We start from the raw sequence: 24,738 nt of genomic DNA on the forward strand, positions 1-24,738 counted from the left end.
GGAGGGGAGGGGAGGGGGGATAGTAGAGGATAGGAAAGGCAGCAGAACACAACAGACACTAGTATGGCAATATGTAAATCAATGGATGTGTAACTGATGTGATTCTGCAATCTGTATATGGGGTAAAAATGGGAGTTCATAACCCACTTGAATCAAAGTGTGAAATATGATATATCAAGAACTATGTAATGTTTTGAACAACCAACAATAAAAAATTAAAAAAAAAAAAGAATATTGTCAGGGTGGACATGAGTATCTGTATGACGGGAAAACCATCCCAGGTACATTTTGCTTCCAGACACATTCTTATCACCCACTGAGGTGACTCTTCTGATGTGGGACACAAAGATACAGAGCTGGTGTTTGTATCTTGATATGGAGGGGCCCTAATGCATTCAGCACTGGTTGAGCACGTTAAGGGGACATCATGAGAAAAATCAGCATTAATTATTTTTCTATTTCATCCATAGAAAATATTATTATAAACTATGATGTTGAAGAAATATACATTGATAAAGAAACAATGCATCATACAGGAAATTACTGATATGAAAATATTATTAATATGCTATATTGATTTTACTAAACTTTTGAAATCTAAATTTAGTCGTCTGTGATTTAAATAAATAATGCAACTGATATAAAAATTCCCTCATAATTGTTAATTGAAAGTAGTGACATTGCAAGGCAAAAATACAAATGATTAATCCAGTTCATTTCCTAGACCAGAAAGATAATTTAGTGGAGCTTCCTACCAGTCTCTGAAACACAGCATTTCCTGGAAAAGGTTGAGACTTTTCTTCATTGCAAAGACAAAAAATCAAGTAGAATGTTTGGCCTCCCCATGAAGTGCTAATGCTGGCAGGGTGCACAAAACATTTTAGGTGAAACAGGCCAGAGGGATAGTATGTGCTCTACGGATCCTGATGCAAGATCAAGACCTGCGGTTGTTCAAATCAAATCACTGAGAATATGGTTCCAACCGTGCCTCCAGTAACTGGGTAAATATGAAGTGGTATAGGATATTATACAATAATGTAATTTATTTATGTTCCCCATTAATAAGTGCCCAGTTCAATAATGGCCTTTGAGATCCATTTATTTGTTTTGAATTAATTCATACAGAAAGAAGTACATACAAAAGGAACATGATAATACCTAAAATCAATAAAACTCATTGATCTTTTTTGTATTCTTTCTTTTTCTTCATCTCTCTGTGTGTGATAGATTGTGTAATATATATATATATATATATATATATATATATATATATATATACACACACACACAGACACACAATGATAAGGAAATATTCAGTTTCCTTTAAAATATATACTATGTACTGTTTAGGAAACAACTTTGCTTGTATCAACTTATTTGTGTGGATTTATTAATTTTTTTATCAAAACTACTGTATTTTTTATAAATTATTAATCTACCAAAATAGAAACAAATTTTAACTTTAAATATTTTTCTCTCAAAACTAGAAGGTTTTTTGAGTTTGGAGCCTTTGAAAAGTAGATGCAATGTGTTCAGAGAAGATGTGGTTTGGGAAGAGGGGAATGTTGGTGAACACAAACTGGAAAGGACCTGGAGGACAGCAGGTGACTTCCAATTACAGCTCTGACACCTGTGACAGCATGAGGTGAGAACGAATTAGATAGGAAGATCCTCTAATCACAGAAAAGTCTGAGAGTTCTCTGCAGGCTGAGCGGCTCCTGAATCCTGAGTGGCCATTAGAAGGATGCTAGTTCCTACAGAATGACCTTGCAGTAGTCACCCCAGAGTCCAGCATTGCCATTGGCCAGCCCAAAAAGGGAGTGTAAAGCAATGGTTTTCCCCCTGCAATATTCCCTGAAAGATGTGTGGAGAGCACTTTGTTTTCAACTATCCCTGGACTTAAGACAGCGGATGTTCCCAGCTCTCTTTGGCTAGTACTCCACCTGAATCCCAGATGAATTCAAATTGAGGTTTGAATCAGGGGTTCAATGTCCTTGCTATCTAAAATCCCTGCAGCCACTTAGACACCCCCTCTTCTCTGAACTGCATGGGCAGTAGGTCCTCCGGCCTGCAGCATCCTCTTACACCACTCTATCCCCTTTTGTGCCCAATTTTTACTGATCACATAACTTGGGATAGTTTTAGAATTCCATATATATCTCTAATGTTTCATGACAACTGCAAAAATTAAAAAAGAAAAAAAATATTATGAATGACAGTATAAAAAAATGACTGTTCTATGTCCCCTATTGATGGTAGTTTTAACTTCTGTATTTTCCATGTGTGGGAGAAAATGCAACCCTGACTATCTCTGAATGTATTAAATTATTTCCACTTTTTATACCATGGTCACAAAATGATAAGTATGCATTCACATCCCAACTGTTCCTCAGACCAGATAGTCTACCTAGTCTTTGTCAGTCTCAGCAGAGGTGTTGCCTCCACCTACCTTAAACTCTGGTCCATCTTTCCTCTCTCACCTGAGGTTCAGTAGGCCCAGGTGTCCCACCTGAAAGGCATGTGCCTTCGTATTTCATCTACAGTCATAAGAGCTACCCAGAAATGTTCTCGTTTGGCTCTTTCCTCCCCTATTCTTTTTTAGAATGTTCCCCTGAACAACAACCAGAGCCAATACTCTAATATGAGATATAATAATGGGCACAGACATGGTTATATAGGGCTACCTCAGATTGCCCATCCTTTGTCCTTGCTAGATATTTCATTTAAGTGATACAATCAGGCAAAAGTGGAGGTGCATTTGGTCCATGTGAAAGAAGTTTGCTCTGAGACCGGAAGGTGCAATGATGAGACAATCTCCTAGGGCAAGAGGGTTCACAGGAGATTAATCACAGCTGGGCAGCCCTCAACTGACTTGAGATCCCAGGGCTGGGCCCTTTGGTACCTGGGTGACTTAGTACACAGGTCCCTCGAGACCTAGCAGAGAGTCCCATGCACATAACCCCAGATCTGGTTTTATCAGTTGGTTCCTCTTAAGTTCACTTATTAGGCAAATTAGTGTACCATGCAAGCCTTCCTGGGAAAAATACCCAGACACTGAGTGCCCATGGGAGAGAGACATAGGATGAGAACACATTTGCATAATCTGCCCCTCCTCTGTGAGACCAGTGGGGCTAGTATAAGACAGGCCTGGGTAGCCCAAACACAGAAGTGAGGCTGAAGAAGGGGCTATGTCCACCATGGTCTGGACTCCTCTTCTCCTCCTGCTTTTGTCTCAATGGACAGGTAGGGGCAGTTTTCAGAGACCCAAGGCATACCTCCAAACTGGGTCATTAGCCTCTGACACAGATCCTCAAACCACTACCCCTTGCCTTTGCCCTTCACTATATAATGTTTGTATTCACAGGTTCCCTGTCAGCTTGTGCTGACTAAGCCACCATATATCTATGCATCCTCCTGATAAACAGCCAGACTCACCTGCACCCTGAGCAATGACCTCAGTGTTAGTGGTAAAAACACAGATTTGTACCAGCAGAAGCCAGGAAGCCCTCCCCAACTCTACCTGTACTACTACTCAGACTCAAGCAAGCAAGTGGGGCCAGGCATCCCCAATAGATTATCTGGATCCAAAGATACTTCAACCAATGCATCATTTTTGCACATTTATGGGCTCCAGCCTGAGGATGAGGCTGATTACTACTGTCAAGTATATCAAAGCAATGCTATCACAGTGGTACAGACAGATGAGGAAGTGGGACAAAAATCTTCAGCCCCTGAAGTTCTGAGCTTATGTCACTTTTACTCGGGTAAATAAGAACCTCACTGATTTTAAAATAACACAAGATATTGGAATCTGGTTTCCATGGGGCAACACTATAACTATCATCCATGAACTCCCATAGAAACTCTAGAAAGTAAAAGTGAAAAAGAAGAACTATACTATGAACACTAACAAATATTTGCACTTCTTACCAATTTGTACTAGTAAGCGAGCTTTGGCACAGAAGGTGAATTTCACACAGATTATTACCCATAATTATTATTTCTCTATATTTTAAAAATGTACTTAAATTGTAAGGTATGCATATGTACTATATATTATAGGTATTACCATTTCAAGGGACATCAATGTCTGCCGCCAGGACTCAGTGATTTTTCCTGTAAATTATATAATGAAATCCCTTTGGAAAAAAACAGGTACCAGGAAGTAAACATGTAAACAGTCATGATACCACTGCAGAATGACACCCAGGGTCTTGTTTAATATAGTATCTTTGTTTGCTTTTTTTAATTCCTTAATTTTAAAGCCATGCAAAGTATTCAGAAATTTTGATCCAAATCCTTTCCTCCAAAGTAAAATGAAGGAGAGTTTTAAACATAAGTTTTCTTGCTCTTTATGTTTTCAAAGCCTAATGTTAACATATTTAAATAACATGAGAAGTATAAAACAGATTTATTTTACTTATCTAATAATATTAAATCTGCTTGAAATAATACTCTCCTTTTAAGTCCTCAAGGTCAATGATCTTAGAAACTGCACTTTAATTCAATGAGGGAAATGGTTTAACTGGTAGGCTAATATCCTCACTTATGTGGCTTATCCCTCCTTTCAAGAAAGTGTAGTCAATGTATCAGTGCAGTAAAGTACAGCTGGGCTTTAGTTAATAATTGAGCATGTTCTCCTTTGAACAAATACTTTCAATCTGTTTTCTTTTTTTTTTATTTTTATGTTAAGTTTCAGGCATGTGGACTCAGTGAACCACAGCTTCAGAATTTTTTATTTTTCATGTCAGTGTCATCATGGGCTATTTTAATCATTCCAGTGAATAATTTCATTGGAGTTTTAATAGGCATGCTTAGTGGCAGGTGATCTGAGTGTCTCACTACATTTCTGCCCTTTGGCCAGCCTCCATCTATCTCTTTTTACACCACCTCCCAGCCAACCAGTGACTTGCTCTCTGAGATTGTTGGTCAATTTTCACTTTATTAAAGTTTTATAAATAGAGTCATACAGAAAGTATTCCTTCCTCAGTGTCTTCCTGCACACTGCAAGCTGTGTTTGAGTGTCTCCCATGATGAGTTGGATTGCACTTTATTCTACATCATGACCTTGTTGTTCCCTACATGCTTCTTCCTTCATGGATCCTTTGTGCAGCTCAAATGTAAATTATATTATGACTCATCAGAATAGATGAATTTTTCTTCTGGTCATAGAATAAATATTTTCTTAGAGCTCTAAAACTATTCAGTCCTCCAGGCTCTTGTTGTTCCTGCTCTGATGGATGATCAGACCGGTTTATGACATATTACTCCATTTTTATTCATATTTAAGCAGTGCTAAACTTTTAGTTCTAATTTCTAGAGGTAATATTTTGGACTCTGGTGACTGAACTCAGGGCCTTTACTACAGAACTATATTCACAAGCACTTTCTAAATTTATACTGAGACAAAGTCATTCTGCTTAGAATTTCGTTAAGTTCCTGAAGCTATTCTGTAACTTGTGGTCTTCCTGCTTCAGACTCCCAAGTCACTGGGTTACATACATGCACCAACTTGCCTGGCTAGAGGTCATGTGTTAATTATTTTAGAGTTGCAATGACAGTGCCACAGGCTGTGTAAATTATGAGCATTGTAAGTGTACAGTTTTCATGATCTAGACACTGGGAAGTCCATCAGCATAACACTGGCATCTGGGGATGCTCTTGTGCACGTCATAACAGGTGGAAGAGAAAATGGGGACACAAAGATAAAATTGGCCTGAATAACTTCGTTATATCTGGACACCTTTTCTGCCATAATTAATCAAATTTATATATATATATATATATATATATATATTCATTTATATAAGTATATGTGTGTGTATATATATATATATATATATATATATGAATTTGATTAGTTATGACAGAAAAGGTGACCAGATATATATCTAATTTATTATATTTGTACCTCTTGGTTATATGGTGGCATAACATACTTTGACATATCATATATAAATATGACATTTAATTTCCTATTTTTGTGGTTGTAAATAATGAAGAGTTACAATGGTTGTGTATGCATATATAAACACAGGACAGTTTTGTCTGATTCATTCTATAGTCTTTCCCTTCATCCTTTCTACTCAGTCCCCTCTGTCCAATCCAGTGAACATCGACTCCTCTCTCCCCACTACTTATTGTGTGTTAGCATCCACATATCAGAGAGAGTATTCAGCCTTTGGATTTTTGATATTGGCTTATTCAACATGGCTAGAGGGTCTCCAGTTCCATCCACATACCAGTAAATTCTATAATTTCATTCTTCTTCGTAGCTGAGGAATATTCATTGTGTATATGTACCCCCCTTTTTTATTTTTCTTTTTTCTGAGGGCGGGTACTGGGCATTGAACTCAGGGACACTCAACCACCACTATTTTGCATTTTAGTTAGAGATAGAGTCTCACTGAATCACTTAGCAGTTTGATTTTGCTGAGGCTGGCTTTGAACATGTGATCCTCCTGCTCTAGTTCCCAAGCTGCTGGAATCACAGGTGTGCACCACCACACCCAAGTTGTACCACATGTTTTTCATCCATTTATTGTTGAAAGCACTCATTTTAGTTCTATAGGTTAGCTATTGTGAGTTGAACTGCTGTAAATATTGATGTGGCTGCATCACTATAATATGCTAATTCTTAGTTCTTTGGGTAGATGACAAGAAGTGGAAAACTGGATCAAATATGGTTCCATTCCAAGTTTTCTAAAGAATCTCCAAACTGCTTTGCAAAGTGGTTGCAACCATTTGCAGTCCACTAGCATTTTATGGCTATACTTTTTTTCCCAGCATCCTTGCCAACATTTAATGTTTTTGTATTCTTGATAAATGCCATTCTGGTGGGAGTGAGATGAAATTGCAGTTTAGTTTTAATTTGCTTTCCTCTAATTGATAGAAATGTGGAACGTTTTTTTTCAAACATTTGTTACCCAATCACATTTCTTTTTCTGTGATGTGTCTGTTCAATTCATTTATCCATTTATTGATTGGGTTATTTTTTCTCTGTGTTACATATTTTGAATTATTTATAAATCATGGAGATTCATATTCTATCTGAGGTATAGGTGGCAAAGATTTTCTCTGATTCTCTAGACGCTCTCTTCATATTCTTGTTTCCTTTGCTGTGAAGAATATTTTTAGTTTGATACCATCCATTTATTGATTCTGAATTTTACTTCATGTGATTCTTGTTGAGGTATTTTATTTCCCAACTAACCTGATGGAGAGCTGCAATTAATTTGTTTTCTAATAGATACAGGGTCTCTGGTCTAATGCCATGGTTCATCATCCACTTTGAGTTTTGTGCAGGTGAGAGACAGGGGCTTAGTTTTATTTTGCTGCATATGAATTTTCAGTTTCCCCAGCACCATTTATTTTTGAGGCTCTCTTTTTTTAGGGATTTATTTTTTTTAATTAGTTATAAGATTCTATCTTTTCTCCACTGTATGTTTAGGGTGTGTTTGTCTAGTATGAGATAACTATATTTATCTGGGTTTGTCTCTGTGTATTCTAATCTATACCATTGGTCTTTATGTCTGTTTTGGTGCCAATACAATGCCAATTTTGTTACTATAGTTCAATAGAATAACGTAAGGTCTGGTATTTTGATGCCTCCTGCTTCTGTTTTCACACTGATAATTTCTTTGTCTATTCTAGGACTCTTATTACTCCAAATGAATTTTATGACTACATTTTATTTGTATGAAGAACATAATTGGAATTTTAATGGAAAATGTCTTAAAATTTTTATATATTTTTTTTATAGTATGGCCATTTTGACAATATTATCTCTACCCATACAAGAACATGGGAAGTCTTTCCATTTTCTTAGGTCTTCTTCAAGTTTTTTCTTTAATATTCTGTATTCTTAATTTAGACATCTTTTACCTCTTTTTTAAGATTCTCAAATATTTTATTTTATATTATTTTTAAGGATATTGTTAATTTGATAATATTCATGATATCTCTTTCAGGGTATTCATCATTAGTTGTAGAAATGTAATTGATCTATGGGTGTTAATTTTATATCTTGCTCGTTTGCTGAATTTGATCCTTCTCTAAAGTAGAACCATATATTATGCCACAAAGCAACTCTTAGCAAATACAAAAATGTAGAGATACTTATCTGCATTCTGTCAGATCATAATGGATTAAAATTAGAAATCAATGATAAACTAAAAAATAAAAATACTCCAACATCTGGAGATTAAATAATATGTTACTTAGTGAACAATGGTGTACAAAAACATCAAGGAGAAAGATGAAAATTTCTTAGAGGTAAATGAGAACACTCATACAACATATTGAAATTTCTGGGGCACTATAAAGGCAGTACTGAGAGGAAAGTTCATAGCATGTAATTAGTTTTTTAATAAAAGAAAACTCAACAAATAAATGACCTAACATTACATTGCAAAGTCCTAGAAAAACAAGAAGAAATCAACACCAAAAGGAGTAGAAGACAAGAAATAATTAAAATAAAACCTGAAATATTTGAAATTAAAAAAAACTGAAAAAAATTGATGAAGAAAATATTTGGTAATTCAAAAAAAAAAAGTAAAATTGACAATCTCTTGGCCATGCTAACAAAGAGAATGAAAGAGAAAACTCAAATTCCTAGCATATGTGATGAGAAAAAATATATCACAACAGGGATAAAAAAGAACATACAGAATATAATTAGAAATTATTTTGAAAACTTGTACTTCAATAAAATATATAATATCAAAGGCATTGACAAGTTTTTAGAGTCAAAATTTGTCCAAATTGAATCAGGAATGTATATAAAATTTAAACTGACCAATTTCAAGCAATAAAATAGAAGATGCCATCAAAAGTCCACCAACCAAGAAAATCCAGAACAAGATAGATGCATAGCTGACTTCTTCAAGACCTATAAGGAAGAATTAATACATATACTCTTCAAATTATTTCATTAAATAGAAAAAGTGAAGCATTTACAAACTCATTAGATAAGGCCAATATCAACCTAATTTCAAAACCAGGCAAAGGCACATCAAAAAAGAAAACTTCACGCCAATATGTCTAATGAACATGCGTGCAAAAATCCTCAATAAAATTATGGAAAATCAAATACAAAAACATATAAAAAAGGTAGTGCACCATGATTAAGGCGATTTCCATACTAGAGATGCAAGGATGTTTCAACACACAAAAATCAATGAATGTAATTAATCACACTAATAGACTTAAAGACAAGAATCATATGATCATTGTAATAGATGCAGAAAAAGTTTTTGACAAAATACAACATCCATATATATTCAAAACACTAGAAAAGCTAGGAATAACAGGAACATATGTCAACATCATAAAAGCTACCTATGCCAAGCCCCAGGTTAACATAATTGTAAACGGAAACAAATTGAAACCATTCTCTGTAAAAATGGAAATAAGATAGGGATGCCTCCTTTCACCTCTTCTACTTAACATAGTTCTTGAAACCCTAGCCAGAGCAATTAGACAGACGAAATAAATTAAATGATTATGGACAGAAAAAAGAAGAACTCACACTATAACTATTTGCCAATGATGTGATTCTATACCTAGAAGAGCAAGAAAAATTTCACCAGAAAATATCTAGAACTAGTAAACAATTCAGTAAAGTACCATTAAATAAAGTCAACACCCATATATCAAATGCATCTCTGTATATCAGTGACAAATCCTCTGAAAGAAAAATGAAGAAAACTACCACATTTGCAATAGCCTTGAAAATAAATAAATAAATAAATAAATAAATAAATAAATAAATAAATAAAATACTTTGGAGTCAACCAAACAAAACAGATAAAGACCTCTACAATGAAAACTACAGAACACCAAAGGAAAAAAAAAATAAAAAGACCTTAGAAGATGGAAAGATCTACCTTGCTCTTGGATAGACAGAATTAATATTATTAATATGACCATACTACCAAAAGCACTATACAGGTTTAATGCAATTCCAATCAAAATCCCAATGACATTTCTCAGAGAAAGAGAAAAATGAATCATAAAATTTATCTGGAAAATAAGAGACCCAGAAAAGCTAAAGCAATACTAGAAAGAAGAATGAAGTAGGTGGCATCACTATACCAGAACTTAAATTATACTTCACGGCAATAGTAACAAACAACAGCTTGGTATTGGCATGTAAATAGACTGGTAGACCAATGGTACAGAATAAACAGAGATTAACCCACATAATTACAGTTATCTTATATTACAAAATGGTGCCCAAAACGTTCATTGGAGAAAAGATAGCCTCTTCAACAAATGGTGCTGGGAAAACTGGAAATCCATATGCAACAAAATGAAATTAAATCCTTATAGGTCACAATGCAGAAAATTCCATTCAAAATGGATCAAAGACCTAGGAATTAAACCAGAGACACTGCATCTAATAGAAGAAAAAGTAGTCCCAAATCTTCTTCATGTCGGAATAGTCCCTGACGTCCTTAATAAGACTCTTATAGCAGAAGAATAGATTTCAACTAAAAAGCTTCTTCTTAACAAGAGAAACCACCAGTAAAGTGAATAGAGAGCCTACGTTTTTGGAGCAAATTTCTACTGCATGACATCAGATAAGGCACTAATCTCTAGTGCTGTACAACAAAGAACTCAAAAAGCTAAACACCAAATAAACAAACAAACAACAACAAAAAATAAAAACAAATAACCCAATCAGTAAATGGGCCAAGAAACTAAACAAACACAGACACTTCTCAGAAGATATACAATCAGGTAACAAATATATGAAGAAAACTTTCAACATCTCTAGAATTTAGAGAAATGCAAATCAAAAGCACTCTAAGATTTCTTTTCACTGCAGTCAGAATGGCAACTAGGATAGGAAAGGTAGCAGAAAACAACAGTTACTAATAGGGCATTATGTATAAATGTGGATGTGTAACCGATGTGATTCTGCAATCTGTATTTGGGGTAAAATTGGGAGTTCATAACCAACTTGAATCTAATGTATGAAATATGATATGTCAAGAGCTTTGTAATGTTTTGAACAACCAATAAAAAATAAAAATAAAAATAAATTAAAAAAAACAAAATAAAACAAAAGAATACAAACAATAATAAGTATTGGTGAGGTTGTGGGAAAAAAAGCACATTCATACATTACTGGTGGGACTGTGAATTGGTGCAGCCAATAGGGAAATCAGTACGGAGATTCCTTGGAAAACTGAGAATGGAAACACCATTTGACCCGCTGTCCCAGCATACCCAAAGAATTTAAAAACAGTTTTCAACTGGCTCACAGCCACATAAATGTTTATAGCAACACAATTCATAATAGATAAACTGTGGAACCAATCTAGATGCCCTTCAGTAGATGAATGCATAAAGAAAGTACGGTGTACATACACAGTGGAATATTACTCAGCAATAAAAGAGAATAAAATCATGGCATTGGTGGGTAAATGGATGGGCCTGGAAAATATAATGCTAAGTGAATTTAGCCAATCCCAAAAAACTAAATGCTGAATGTTTTCTCTGATATAAGGAGGCTGATTCATAGTGGGGTTGGGAGGGGGAGCATGGGAGGCATAGAGGAATTCTTGATAAGGGAAAGGGATAGAACCAAAAGGGAGGGGCATAGGGGTAAAAAAGATGGTGGAATGAGATTGACACCATATCCTAACTACATGTATAGAGATGCAAACATGGTATGAATATACTTTGTATACAATCACAGATATAAAAAAATTGTTCTGTATATGTGTAATATGAATTGTAATTCATTCTGAAGCCATATATAACAAATATAAAAAAATATTTTTTTTTAAAAAGGATTAAACTGTTTATAAATAAGACATCAGATTCTGGTTTATTTTATTGGCACACCATAAGTCTCTCCCATTACATAGTTCTTATACAACCTGTAAAAAGCAAAACCAAAAAACTCACAAAATTATGTTAATACTAAAAACAATAAAATTATCAATTATCACCAGTAAAAGAGGTATAGCTCAGAAGTCAAAACCCATCAAGTCAATAACCATTATATAATTATAACTCTCTATAACAATGTTTGATTTCAATTATTCATAATTTTATACATGAAATAAAATTTTAGCAGTGATCCATGTCTATGCATCAGGAAACAGCAATTGTACTTGCAAATTAGACACGTAATTCTGTAAATGCATTGTTTTTTAAAAAGTATCATTGAGTTAAGCATGTAAACATTCCTGATATATCTGCAGATTGCCATATAAGAGCCTGCTTTATTTTGTTCTATTATTTGTTTTTTTTAAACTTCTAAATCTTAGACTTATGTAAACCATACCTGTGAATAATAGAATTCAGATGTCCTGTTTCAAGTGGTAGGTGTAAAAATTAAAAGTTTTAAAAATGAGTTTTCATGCACTGTAAAAAATATGTTAAGCTTAATTTCAATTTTTAATTTGCCAAAGCATTAGAAAATAACAATAAAGTTAGTTTATTTTATTTTTGTCATAATATCAATCTTCATTAAAAGAATAATCTGTATTTTAAGTGCTTTTATTCAGTAATCTTAGAACTTGCACTTGTTTTTAAATTAACAGATAAAGGGATTATAGTGGTAACGTAACATTCACATTTAATTGGTTTATTCTTCCTGTGAATAACCAGTGTATGCATGCAAACATACAGTAATTCACAGCTCAGCTTTAGTGAATGGGTGAGCTCTAGCAATCTGAGCATAAGTGATCATTCCTTTTGATTTCCACATCACCTTCTGTCACCCGCACTCACAGTGAACATACAGTTTCAGTGTATGTTCATTTTCATGTTAGTGTCTTTGTGCAATATTTAAATCATTCCATATATGAGTAGCTTAATTTATTGCTGATTTAGTATGCACAATGTAATGATAGAATATATTTAGTGTTATGTTGTGTGCTTATTTTCTTCATTGTTATTTGTTGTTTTTAGATGCACATAAAAGTATGGTATATTTTGAACATTATACATATATGTGGAGCTATTCATTACAATTTTTATCCCATTCTTTTGGTTGAACATGATGAGGAGTTATACTGGTCGTTTATTCATATATGACCTAAGAAAACTCATGCCTGATCCATTCTACTGTCTTCCCTATTCTCATTCCCCTCCTTTCCCTTATTTATTATTCTAATCCAATGAACTTCTATACTTACCCTCCCTACTCTCCCTTGCTATGGGTTGGCATCTATGTATCAGAGAAAGCATTTGGCCTTTGAATTTTGGGGACTGGCATATTTCACTTAGCATGATAGTCTCATTTTCATCCAATTACTGGGAAATACCATAATTGTATTTCTCCTTATGGCTGAGTAATATTCCATTGTGTATATATACCACATTTTTATGCATTCATCTATTGAAGAGACTCTGAGTTGGTTACCTAGTTTTGCTCTTGTGTATTGAGCTCCTACAAACATTGTTGTGGCTGCATCACTGTACTATGCTGATTTTAAGTCCTTTAAATATATGCTGAGGAGTGGGATAACTGAGTCAAATGTTGGTTCCATTCCAAGTTTTCTAAGGAATCTTCATACTGATTTCCAAAGTGGTTCCAACAATATATAGTTCCACCATCATGTGCTTATTTTCTATCTGGAATTTTCACTATGAAACACTGATCATTTCATATGATTTGTTTTATGTTGCTTGGTGTAAAGTGTTTAAATATTCTGAGTTGATATTTGTAGATAAAGTTAGACAATAGGATAATCAAAAGAAACTCTGTATGTGCTGGGGGATTTGGCTACACTTATGAAGAATAAGAGAATTAAATATATTGATCAGCAATGAAGTAAAGAAAAAATTGTCTTTCTTTTTCTTAACTGAAGGAAAAGTGGAGTTTGGCCTGTGGGGGAAAAAAAATAATCTGCAGAAAATTTACAGTCATTTCAGTTGAGAGTACCATGTGAAGGTAGAGAAATAAATTTTTATTAAAACTACAAAAAATCACAAAGGGACCTACATTGCCTATCCTCATAGGTAGAGGAAAGAAGGAAGGAAACAAGAAAGAAAGAAAGGAGAAAATAATGATTAAAATTTAATATATTAAAATTTATAAATTTAAATTAGTTGATAATGCAAACATTCAGTTTTAATTAATATTAAAATAATCTATTAATCAGAAGTGTAAATTATATATTTCAATCATTATATTATCACTTTCATAAATATAAAATATAATAGACGGAACAATGTATGCAATTTCTCTTTTCATAGAAAAAACATATTCGCTTGATTTTTAATCCTGTTTATATTTAATTACAAATTGTGATAGAGTTGAAAAGTACCAACGGATCATGAGTTGAGTTTCATTTCTAAGTATGGAAGTTTATAGGCCCTAGAATGGCACTTGTTGATTATCCTGGGATCTGGGACTGTCAAAATTATGAAATCATATTCAACATCTCTAGCAGTAAGGGAAATGCAAATGAAAACTACACTGAGATTTCATCTCACTCTAATCAGAATGGCAATCATGAAGAATAGATGCAATAAATGTTGGTGAATATGTTGGAAAAAAAGCACTCACACATTTCTGGTGGGACAGCAACTGGTACAACCTTTCTGAAAAGCATTATGCAGATTCCTTAGAAAACTTGAAATAGAACCACAATTTGACCAAATTATATCATTCCTCAGTTCATACCCAAGAGACTTATAAATGGCATTTACATAGCCACATCAATGTTTATAGCAGCTTTATTCACAATAGCCAAGTTATGGAAGCAGCCTAGGTGCCCTTCAACTAATAAAGTAATAAAGAAAATGTTGTGTATATACACAATGGAATACTACTCAGCCATAGGAAAAATGAAATTATGATATTTGCAAGTAAATGGATGGAACTGGAGTGAAATAAGCCAATACCCCCCAAAAAACAAAGGTCCAAAGTTCTCCCTGATATGCAATTGCTAACTCATGATAAGCATGAAGGGAGGTAGGAAAGAATAGAATTTCATTGGATTAGAAAAAGGGCAATGGAGGGAAAGAAGTGGGAATGGGAATAGGAAAGATAGTAGAATGAATCAGATATTATTTTTCTATGTGCATATATGAATACAAAAACTGTACAACCAGAAAATGGAAAGTTAGACTCTCTATATTTATAAAGTCACAATGCATTCTAATTTCATCTATAAATAATAAGAACAAATAAAATATAATATAAAATGTAGAGGTTTTAAAAATCAGTATATGATTTACTTAATCAGTTGGAATCATAGGACCCTTGTGAAATACACTGAGTATTATTGAACAAATATGAACAAAAGGCTGATATTCTTGCCTAAACTATCTGCATACCTGCCAGGGCCTAGGAGAAAATGCATTTTTATCCATGTCTGAAGACATTTTTTAGTCCTATAATTTGAGTCCTTTGAGTCCTTCCAGCCCCTATGACATTCCATGTAGCCAATTGTGACAGAATTGCTATTTGGTTGTGACTGACACATAGTCACAACCCTCAGTCTCACTTGCTGACAATAAAAGTTACAAACATGTGAACTGAGAAAGCTAAAAGACATGCATACAAGTATCTTCTAAATAGCATCAAATAGCTTCTCATAAGATTTTGCAACTGAGTTCCTTCCCAAGCCCAATGTGAAAGGACCTGTGGAACAGTCTTTGTGCTGTGGATAAATATGATGGCACCCTGCAAGCTAATAAAACCATAAAGTTTATGTTCACCTGTTTAATTCTGATATGAGAAAACAAATGTATCAAAGATACCATCTTAGACCTTTCTAAGGAGGAATCAATAGAACTATGCACAAATTCACCATGAGGAGTCTGAGAAGAGGAAGAAAGCCATTCTAAGGTAATGGGGGAGGCCACAGAAAGGACTCAATGGCCTGCACCCTAGGCAAAGACAGTGGGGATGACTATCTCATGGGATTCTGGTCAGAATATAACAGGGCAATATGCATGAGTTTGGACAACAGGAGACACTGCAAACAAGTTAAGAGGGTTCAGGAAGGAACCACTAGTGTAATGAGCCACCTGGCCCTGCCTGATGCTGATGCTCACAGCTCTGACATCCAACACCCCTAAGCCAGGCCTACTCCACTCCTGCACACCCACATGTCATCTTTATGTACTGGAGTCTGAATCAGGGCCCAGGGTGTATTCAAGAAACCTGGAGGAATTTAATTTGCATGCATAGACCCTCCCCTTCTCAGAGTGTTAAGAGGTCAAGTGAGAGACTTTGTTGAAACTTTTCTCAGCTTTGGGGACAGAAAATAGAGCTCAGGATGACCTTCAGCATGGTTTGGTCCTATCTCCTCCTCACATTCCTTGTTCAGGGCACAGGTGACATGATATGGAGGAGGAATAGGGTATGGTAGAAAAGTCCTCTGATATGAGCCCAGATTCTACTCTTGTTTCTAGACAAAACTTATGCTCTCTGTGTTTTCTCACTTCCAGGATCCTGGGCCCAGTCTGTACTGACTCAGCAGCTCTCACTCTCTGGGACTCCAGGACAGAAGGTCACCATTTCCTGCATTGGGAGCAGCACAAATATTGGAGATGGCTATACTGTCCATTGGTACCAGCAGCTCCCAGAAATGTCCCCCAAACTCCTCATCTATAGTAATAGTAATCGACCCTCAGGGGTCCCTAATCATTTCTCTGGCTCCAGATATGGAAACTCTGGTTTACTGACCATCACTGGGCTACAGCCTGAGGATGAGGCTGACTATTACTGTCAGTCTTATGACAAAAGCCTTAAGGCTCCACAGTGCTCCAGGCTCATGGTGAAGTAAGACAAGAACCCCTTTACCATCTGTGGTGGGGGTGGGGAGGTAACACCGCACAGCTTTGTTCAAGCCTGCCTTGTGGTTTGTTCTGCTAGCTCTACTATAGCCCAGCTGAATCTCCTCATGTTTCTTTGAGAAGCCTCTTGCACTCCGTCCCCAGAGACATTCAGGGTAGCATGTTCCTAGGAAAATGTCTCCATATAAACATAAATTTTTGTTCCTCTATGGCTTGAGGAGCTGAACCGGATGGTGTGTCTCTCTCTCTCCTGAAAATTAGGTGGTGAAGCAGCCAGTGCGCCCCAGTCATCTTAGATGACATCTGATGGGGAATACTGTGGTTCCATCCTCCATTCTTCTTGATTTCCAGATTTCTTAAACTGTGCCTTTTTCCCCTTATCCCTCATTCTGTATGTCTGTGATTCATGTTTTTGCCTAATTTGAGATAACGTTTCTAACAGAAAATATTTGGCAGACATTAAAACACCTCTATGTTAAAAGTTTGATAAATTTTGAGATATTTTTACACCTTTGGGAACATCAGCACAATCAGACAAAAGAATCCATGCCTCTGCCATCAAGCCTCCTTTGTCTACTCAGCAGGACCCATCAATTATACTTACAAATTAGACATTGAATTTTTTAAATGCACTGTCTTTAAAATAGATTCATCGAGCTAAACATCCCTTATATCTCTGAAGATTGACATGTAAGAGCTTGTTTGATTTTGCCTTTTTATTTGCTTTTTCATGAGGTGTGGTACCAGTGATCAAACTCAGGGGTACTTGACCACTGAGCCATATCTTCTGCCCTATTCTGCATTTTATTTTGAGACAAGATCTCACTGAGTTACTAGCATTTCACTTTTACTGAGGCTGGCTTTGAACTTGTGATCCTCCTGCCTCAGCCACCTGAGTCGCTGGAATTACAGGCATGTGCCACCACTCCTGGCTTATTTACTTTTTAAAAAAAAACTCTTTAATCTTAGACTAATGTAAATTGCACAAATAATAGTATTTAGATGTTCTGCTTCAAGTGGAAGTAGTAAAAATGGATAGTGTTAAACGTAAATTTTCTTGCTCTGTATGAGATATTTTTCAAAAAATTTCAAATTTCAATATTAAAATCCATAGAAAAAAAACAATAAAATGGTTTTTCTAATGCTTATTTTTTAATTGTAGTTAGACACAATACCTATATTTTATTTATTTATTTTTTATGTGGTGTTGAGTATTGAATTCAGTGCCTCACACATGCTAGATGAGTGCTCTATTACTGAGCCACAACCCCAGTACTAAATTGGGCTTTTTATTTTTGTGATAATATGAAGCCTGGTTGAGAAAATAGTGTGCATTTTAAGTCTTTCAGATCAGTAATCTTATAACTTGAACTTGTTTTTAAATTAATGAAGACAGGAATTATTATAGCTAGTTAATGTCCTCATTTAAGTGGTTTATTCTTCCTATTAATAACCAGTGTTTTTATGTATCCATGCAGTAGTCCACACATGGCTTTAGTAAATGGGTGAATCCATGTTAGCAGAGCATAAGTCATCATTTTTTTTTGTGATTTCCACATCACCTTCAGGCACCTGAATTCACAATGAACATACAGTTTTAGTATAGGTCTATTTTCACATCAATGACTTTATGGAATATTTAAACCATTTCATAGTTGTGTAGCTCACTTCATTACTACCTCAATATGTACACTCTAATGATAAATAAGATTTAGTGTTTATAATGTGCTTATTTTTTATTTGTTGTTTTTAGATATACAAGCCTGTAGGGTATATTTTGACATATTATACATATATGAGAAACAACCCATTAAAATTTTGATCCCATTCTGTGGTTAAACATGATATGAACACAGGAAAGTTATTCATGTTTCATTCTATTATTCTATTGGCTTTCCTATTCTCATCTCTCTTTTAGTTTATTCCCCATTTGTCTAATCCACCCTCCCCACTCTCCCTTGCTCCAGGTTAGCATCCACACATCATAGAGAAAAATTCAATCTTTGGTTTTTGGTAAGAGTTTATTTCTCTTAGAATGATAGTCTCCAGTTCTATTCATTTATATGCAAATGCAATAATTTCATTTATCTTTTTTGGATAAGTAATAGTCCTTTGTATATGTATTCCACATTTTCTTTTCCCATTGATCTGTTGAAAAGCACCTGTGTGGGTTCTATAGCTTGGCTATTGTGAAGTGAGGTGCTATAAACATTGATGTGGCTGCATCACTGTACAATGCTGATTTTTCATGCTTTGGGTACCCATGTTGAGGAGTGGGATATGTAGGTCGTTCCATTTTATATTTGCTAAGGAATCTCCATACTGCTTTTCAGAGTGATTGCACCAGTTTCTAGTTCCTACTTCATGTGCTAATTTTCTATCTGCATTTTTCTTTCTGAAACATTCATTATTTTGTATAATTTGTTTCATGTTGCTTCATGTAAAGAGTTTAAATATCTTAGGTTTATATTTCAAGATAAAATTAGAGAAAAAAATTTATCAAAGGAAAACTCTGAATGTGCTGGTGCATTTGTGCACACTCATGAAGAAGAGGAGAATTAAGTCTCCTGATCAGTAGTGGAGTAGAGAAAAGATGTTTTTCTTGCTCTTCCTTAATTGAAGGGCAAGTGGAGTTTGGCTTGTGGAAAGAAAGAAACTTCATAAAATTAACAGTCATTAAAGTTGAGAGAATGATATGAAGGTAAAGAAATAAATTTTCATTAAAACTAAAGAAAATCACAGGGTACCTATATTTCCTATCTTTCACAGGTAGATAAATGAAGGAAGGAAGAAAGAAAGAAGAAAATAATGATTAAAATTTCATATATTAAACTTATGAATTTGAATCACTTGATAATACAAAAATTCCATGTATAATTTATTTTAAAATAATCTATTAATTAGAAATGCAGTTATATGTCTCAATATCTGTACTATCACTTTCATAAATATGAAAAATGTTAGATCCCACAATGTACACAATTCTTCTTATCACAGAAAAAAATATAATTGCACAATATTTAATCCTGTCTATATTCAATTACAAATTGTGTTGGAGTTTAAAAGTACCAAACTATTAGAGGTGAGTTATGTTCGTAAGTATGAAAGTTTCTAGGCTCTAAAATGTCACTTGTTACCTATCTTTGGATCCAGAATTGTCAAAATTATGAAAAAAAATCAAAATATCTAACTATTAGAGAAATGCAATTTAAAACCACACTGAAATTCAATCTCACTGCAGTCCAAATAGCAGTCAACAAGAATACAAGCAACAGTAAATGTTGGCAAAGTTGTGGGGAATACAGTACCCTTATTAATTGCTGGTGTGACTGTAAGTTGGTGTAATCACTCTGGAAAGCAGTATGGAGATTTCTCAGAAAACTTGGAATGGAACAACCATTTTACCAGCTATCCCACTCCTCAGTTTATACTCAAGGACTTAAAATCAGCATACTACAGTGATGCAGACACATCAATGTTTATAGTGGTTTAATTCACAATAGCTAAATCATGGAACCAGCCTAAGCACCCTTCAACAGATAAATGGAGAAATAAAATGTGGTGTATATACACATGGAATATTTCTCAAAGATAAAGAGAAAGGAAATTATGGCACTTCCAAGTAAATGGATTGAACTGGAGACTATCATGCTAAGTGAAACAAGGAAATACCCCCAAAACAGAGTCAATGTTCTCTCTGATATGTGGATGCTAAATTACAATAAGGGAAGGTGGGAAGAAACAAATATAAGTACTTTTATTAGACGAAGGGAAATGAAGGGAAGGAAGGACTATGGGAATAGGAAATATTGTAGAATTAATTAGGCATTACTTTCTATGTGCATATATGAATACATGACCAATATAATTCTACATCATGTACAACAAGAGAATGCAAAATTATACCCCATTTATGTACAATATGTCAAAATGCACTCTACTGTCAACTATAACTAGGAAAAACAAATGAAACAAACTAAAAGGAAATAAAAAGTTTCTAAATATTCAGAATATGATTTACATCTTCAGTTGGAACCATGGGGCTCTTGTGAAATACACAGAATTATAATGAATAAATATGAATAAAGGCTGATATTCACGCTGATACCACATGCTTCCTTGCTAGTGCCTAGGAGAAAGTTAATTTTTATCCATGTCTGAAGACATTCATGATTTCTGCAATTTGAGTCCTTTCAGCCCCTGAGGCATTCCATGTAGCCAATGGTGGCTAAAGTGCTGTATGGCTGTGAGTGACACATAGTCACAACTTTCAGTCTTACTTGCTGACAATAAAGGTTACAAACAGTGAGCTGAGAAAGTTTAAAAACATGCATAAAAATGTCTTCTAAATCGTGTCAAATGGCTACTCATAAAATTTTGCAACTAAGTCCCTTGCCACAGCCAAGCTTAAAGGACCTTTGGAGCACAGTTCTTTTGCTAGGTATAACCTAGATGGTACCTTGCAAGTTAATAAGACCAGAAATTTTATGTTCACCTGCTAATCCTGAACCGAGAAGAATTTATATGAAAGACAGCATACTAGACCTATCTAGGGAGGATTCAAACGAACTGAATAAATTAAAAAAAAAAAAAAAACAGTCTTAGGAAAGCAGGAAGGGCATCCTGAGGTAATGGGGAGGCCACATGAGAGTCTTATTGTCCTTCCCCCTAGGCAGAAGCAGTAGAAATGTAGGACAGTCTCAGGGGTTCTGACCAAAATATAGCATGATAATTTGTATGGGCTTGGACCACAGTGGGCATCACAAACTAATCAGATGGGTCAAAAAGTAACCAGATCTGTAATCAGCCACCTGGCTCTGTCTTACGCTCTCTTGTTAGGGCTCACAACTGTGGCCTCCTATGTGGACAAGTTCATGGAGTACTGCATAAATGGAATACATTAAAGGTGTCTGAGTGGCATGCCACTTCCCTTGTGCTAGGCCTGTGAGCAGCAGGCAGCTTACCCCATAGGCACAGCCCTGGGTGTGAAGTCATGTTTTGCAGTCCCTGCACTTGCTCCACAGCCAAATCCTAGATTGGTCGCTGAAAGGACAGTTAGCAGAAATTGCATTCGTGGCTGCCTGTAATCTGCTTAGCTACTGCCTGAGTTTATATACATGGTGACTGCATAATAAAATCAGATCTGCTACCTTCTTGGTCTCCAGACGTCTTGATTAGTGAGTCCACAGCCACACTCTCCTCTACCTTTTTCTATGGACCTTCTCACTGGAAAAGAGAGAGCCCACATAACCTCCCAAACCTATGAGCCAACCCAACTGCAGCCCTGCACATCCATATGGAATCTTTATGTACAGGAGTGTGAACCAGGGCCAAGGGTGCCATCAGGAAACCTGAAGGGATCTAATTTGCATATACAGACCCTTCTCTTCTCAGAATATGAAGAGGGCAAGGGAGAGACTTGGGGGAACCTCTGCTTAGCATCAGGAATAGAAGGCAGAGTACAGGATGACCTTTACCATGGCTTGGTTCTCTCCTCTTTGCTTTTCTCCTGTTCAGTCCACAGGTGACATGATATACTAATGATGGATACAGTGTGGGAGTCCTCTCATATGGGCCCTATTTCTACTTTTGTTTTTAGACAAAATTACCCGCTCTGTATCTCTGCCATTTCTGGGTTATGAACCCCTGTGCTGACTCAACTGCCTTCACTGTCTGGAACTCCAAGAAAGCCAGTCATCATCTCCTTTGTTGAAAGCAGCACCAATATTAGGGGTGGCTGGAATGTGTACTGGTACCAATAGCCCCCAGAAATGGCCCCAAACTCCTCATCTAGGGTAATAATAATTGACCCTATGGGGTCCCTGATCACTTCTCTAGTTCTAAATCTGGCAACTATACTTTAGTGACCATCACTGGGCTCCAGCCTGAGGAACAGGCTGACTATTTCTGTCAGTCTTATGACAATAGCTTCAATTCTTACACAGTGCACCAGGCTCATGAGGAAGAGAATCCTTTCTCCATTTGTCAGTAGGGCAAACTCATCAGCTTTGCTCAGAGCTGCTCTCTGGTTTCTTCTGCTAGCACTACTAAAGGCCCAGCTGAATCTATGGGCACTTCTTTGAGAAGCCAATTGTACTGTATCCTCAGGGTCATTCAGAGCAGTATGTCCCTAGGAAGATGTCTCTATATAAACATAAATTTGTGTTCCTCTGCCGCAGTCTGGCTGGGCACAATCAGGAGCCACTTGTCAAAAGAAACTAACTTTATTTTTAGAACCACACACGCCAAACAAAACAGCCTCTCAGGAAAAATCCTCAGAGCCTCAACTGCCACCACCGGCTTTTCACAAGCCTCTCTCTCCCACACAAGCCTCTTTCCACCTCCCACAATCCTCCTGCTCTTGAGGCCGATTGGCTGGGTCACGTGGGCGGAGCCAAAAAAGTCCCCCAATGAGCAGCTCCGTGGTCTGAAAGGGCAGGGAAACAGTCCAATGAGCATCACCGCAGAGGAGCCAATCAGCTAGATGTTGCTGGGGCCGAGGAGCCAATCAGCTAGATGTTGCTGGGGCCACTGTGAGCCAATCATCAGCCGGCAGCTGGAAGTTTGCTGGGGCCCCTTCCGCTGTGGCTCTCAACATTCCTCTTTAGCTTGAAGAGCTGAACAGGATTCTGTGGCCTCTTTTTCCTGAAATTCAGGTGTTGAAGCATCCAGTGGAACTCTGATTATCTCAGATTTGACCTCTGATTGGGAATCCTGTGGTTCCATTCTCCATTTTTTCCTAATTCCAGGAATTCTAGAACTTTGTCTTCTTCTCCTTAACCCTCATTATGTATATCTGTTATTCATGTTTTAGCCTAATTTTATATATATTTTCTAATATGCAATATCTGATAGAATATAAAACACACATAAGTGAAAACTTTGACAAATTTGAGATATTTTTACCCCTGTATGAACATTAGCACAAGAAGGCAAAAGAATTCATGCCCCTGTCCACAATCTTCCCTTGCCCTTTGAGTATCCTCCCTCTATCTCTGCTCACAGAATCTCTCAGGAAAAAAGTGACCCTCTCTGTGACTCTTGGTTGGGTTTTCTTTTATATTCAGATACTCATAGCAGATATTCCTTCTTGAGTGGTTTCTTTCCCTCTATAAATTCCCTTTGAGACCCTTACACATTGTATTAAATTTCTCTTGATTATCCTGAGGACAGACACATCATGACCTGGTCCAAGTTTTTTTCTATGTTGATAGACACTTTTTTCTGACCACATATGTGTTAAAATTTTATTTTAACTCCACCAGTATAGATAGCAATATAATGCAGGCTTCATTGTATTAATTGTATTATTGACCTCCTGATCTAAAATATTTTCTTCAAAAATCCATGGAAAAGAATCAGAAATACTGTTCTTTTGTCATCTTCTCACTGTTCACTGGGCTCAGCATCTCCTAATTGTGCCTGTGGGCATGTCTAGTTGTACCTTTTCCTTCCTCACTTTGGAGAACGAGTCTCCTAATCCAAGTCTTCTGGTGGGACTGAGAAAAAAGGCTAGAAGGCTGCCATTCATTATTCTGAGGGAGTTACTTGGAAGCAGTATATCATTGGGAGGGAAAGGCTCCTGCCCTGTGCACTCAGGTTATAGTTTTGAGGGTGCCTCTTACATTGCCAGGACATCTGCAACTGACACACATTTCCTGGATTCCATTTGAGAATGAGAATAATCCTAAAAAAATTGTGTCATCTTCATAATCTGATAAAAAGAGTGGAAATATCAGAGAAGTCAAAACAGGTACAGGTGGTGAAGGTGTAGATTTCCGGTAGTGTCTAGGACTGTGGAATGTCCATGAGAAAATATGCAAAAGACATTTTGGTATATGGACTGCCTGTGGAGCCTCCAAATCATGTTTCTCAATTTCAGTGAGTTAAATGAGAAATGAGTGACTTTCATGTTTTCCTCTAATCCCATGTCACCTGAGATTCCCAGTGATTATTACAAATATC

At 35.9% G+C, this 24,738-nt stretch overlaps 1 gene segment (V, D, J or C); it reads left to right on the forward strand.

Moving 5' to 3' along the window:
- The first annotated feature begins 16,200 nt into the window (after positions 1 to 16,200).
- Positions 16,201 to 16,763, forward strand: LOC107158417. The segment is given in 2 exon segments: positions 16,201 to 16,311; positions 16,426 to 16,763. Coding segments are annotated over 2 exon segments (396 nt in total).
- Positions 16,764 to 24,738: the final 7,975 nt, after the last annotated feature.

The sequence above is a fragment of the Marmota marmota genome, unplaced genomic scaffold, assembly GCF_001458135.2.
Source record: "Marmota marmota marmota unplaced genomic scaffold, marMar, whole genome shotgun sequence".
Classification (NCBI taxonomy): Eukaryota; Metazoa; Chordata; class Mammalia; order Rodentia; family Sciuridae; genus Marmota; species Marmota marmota.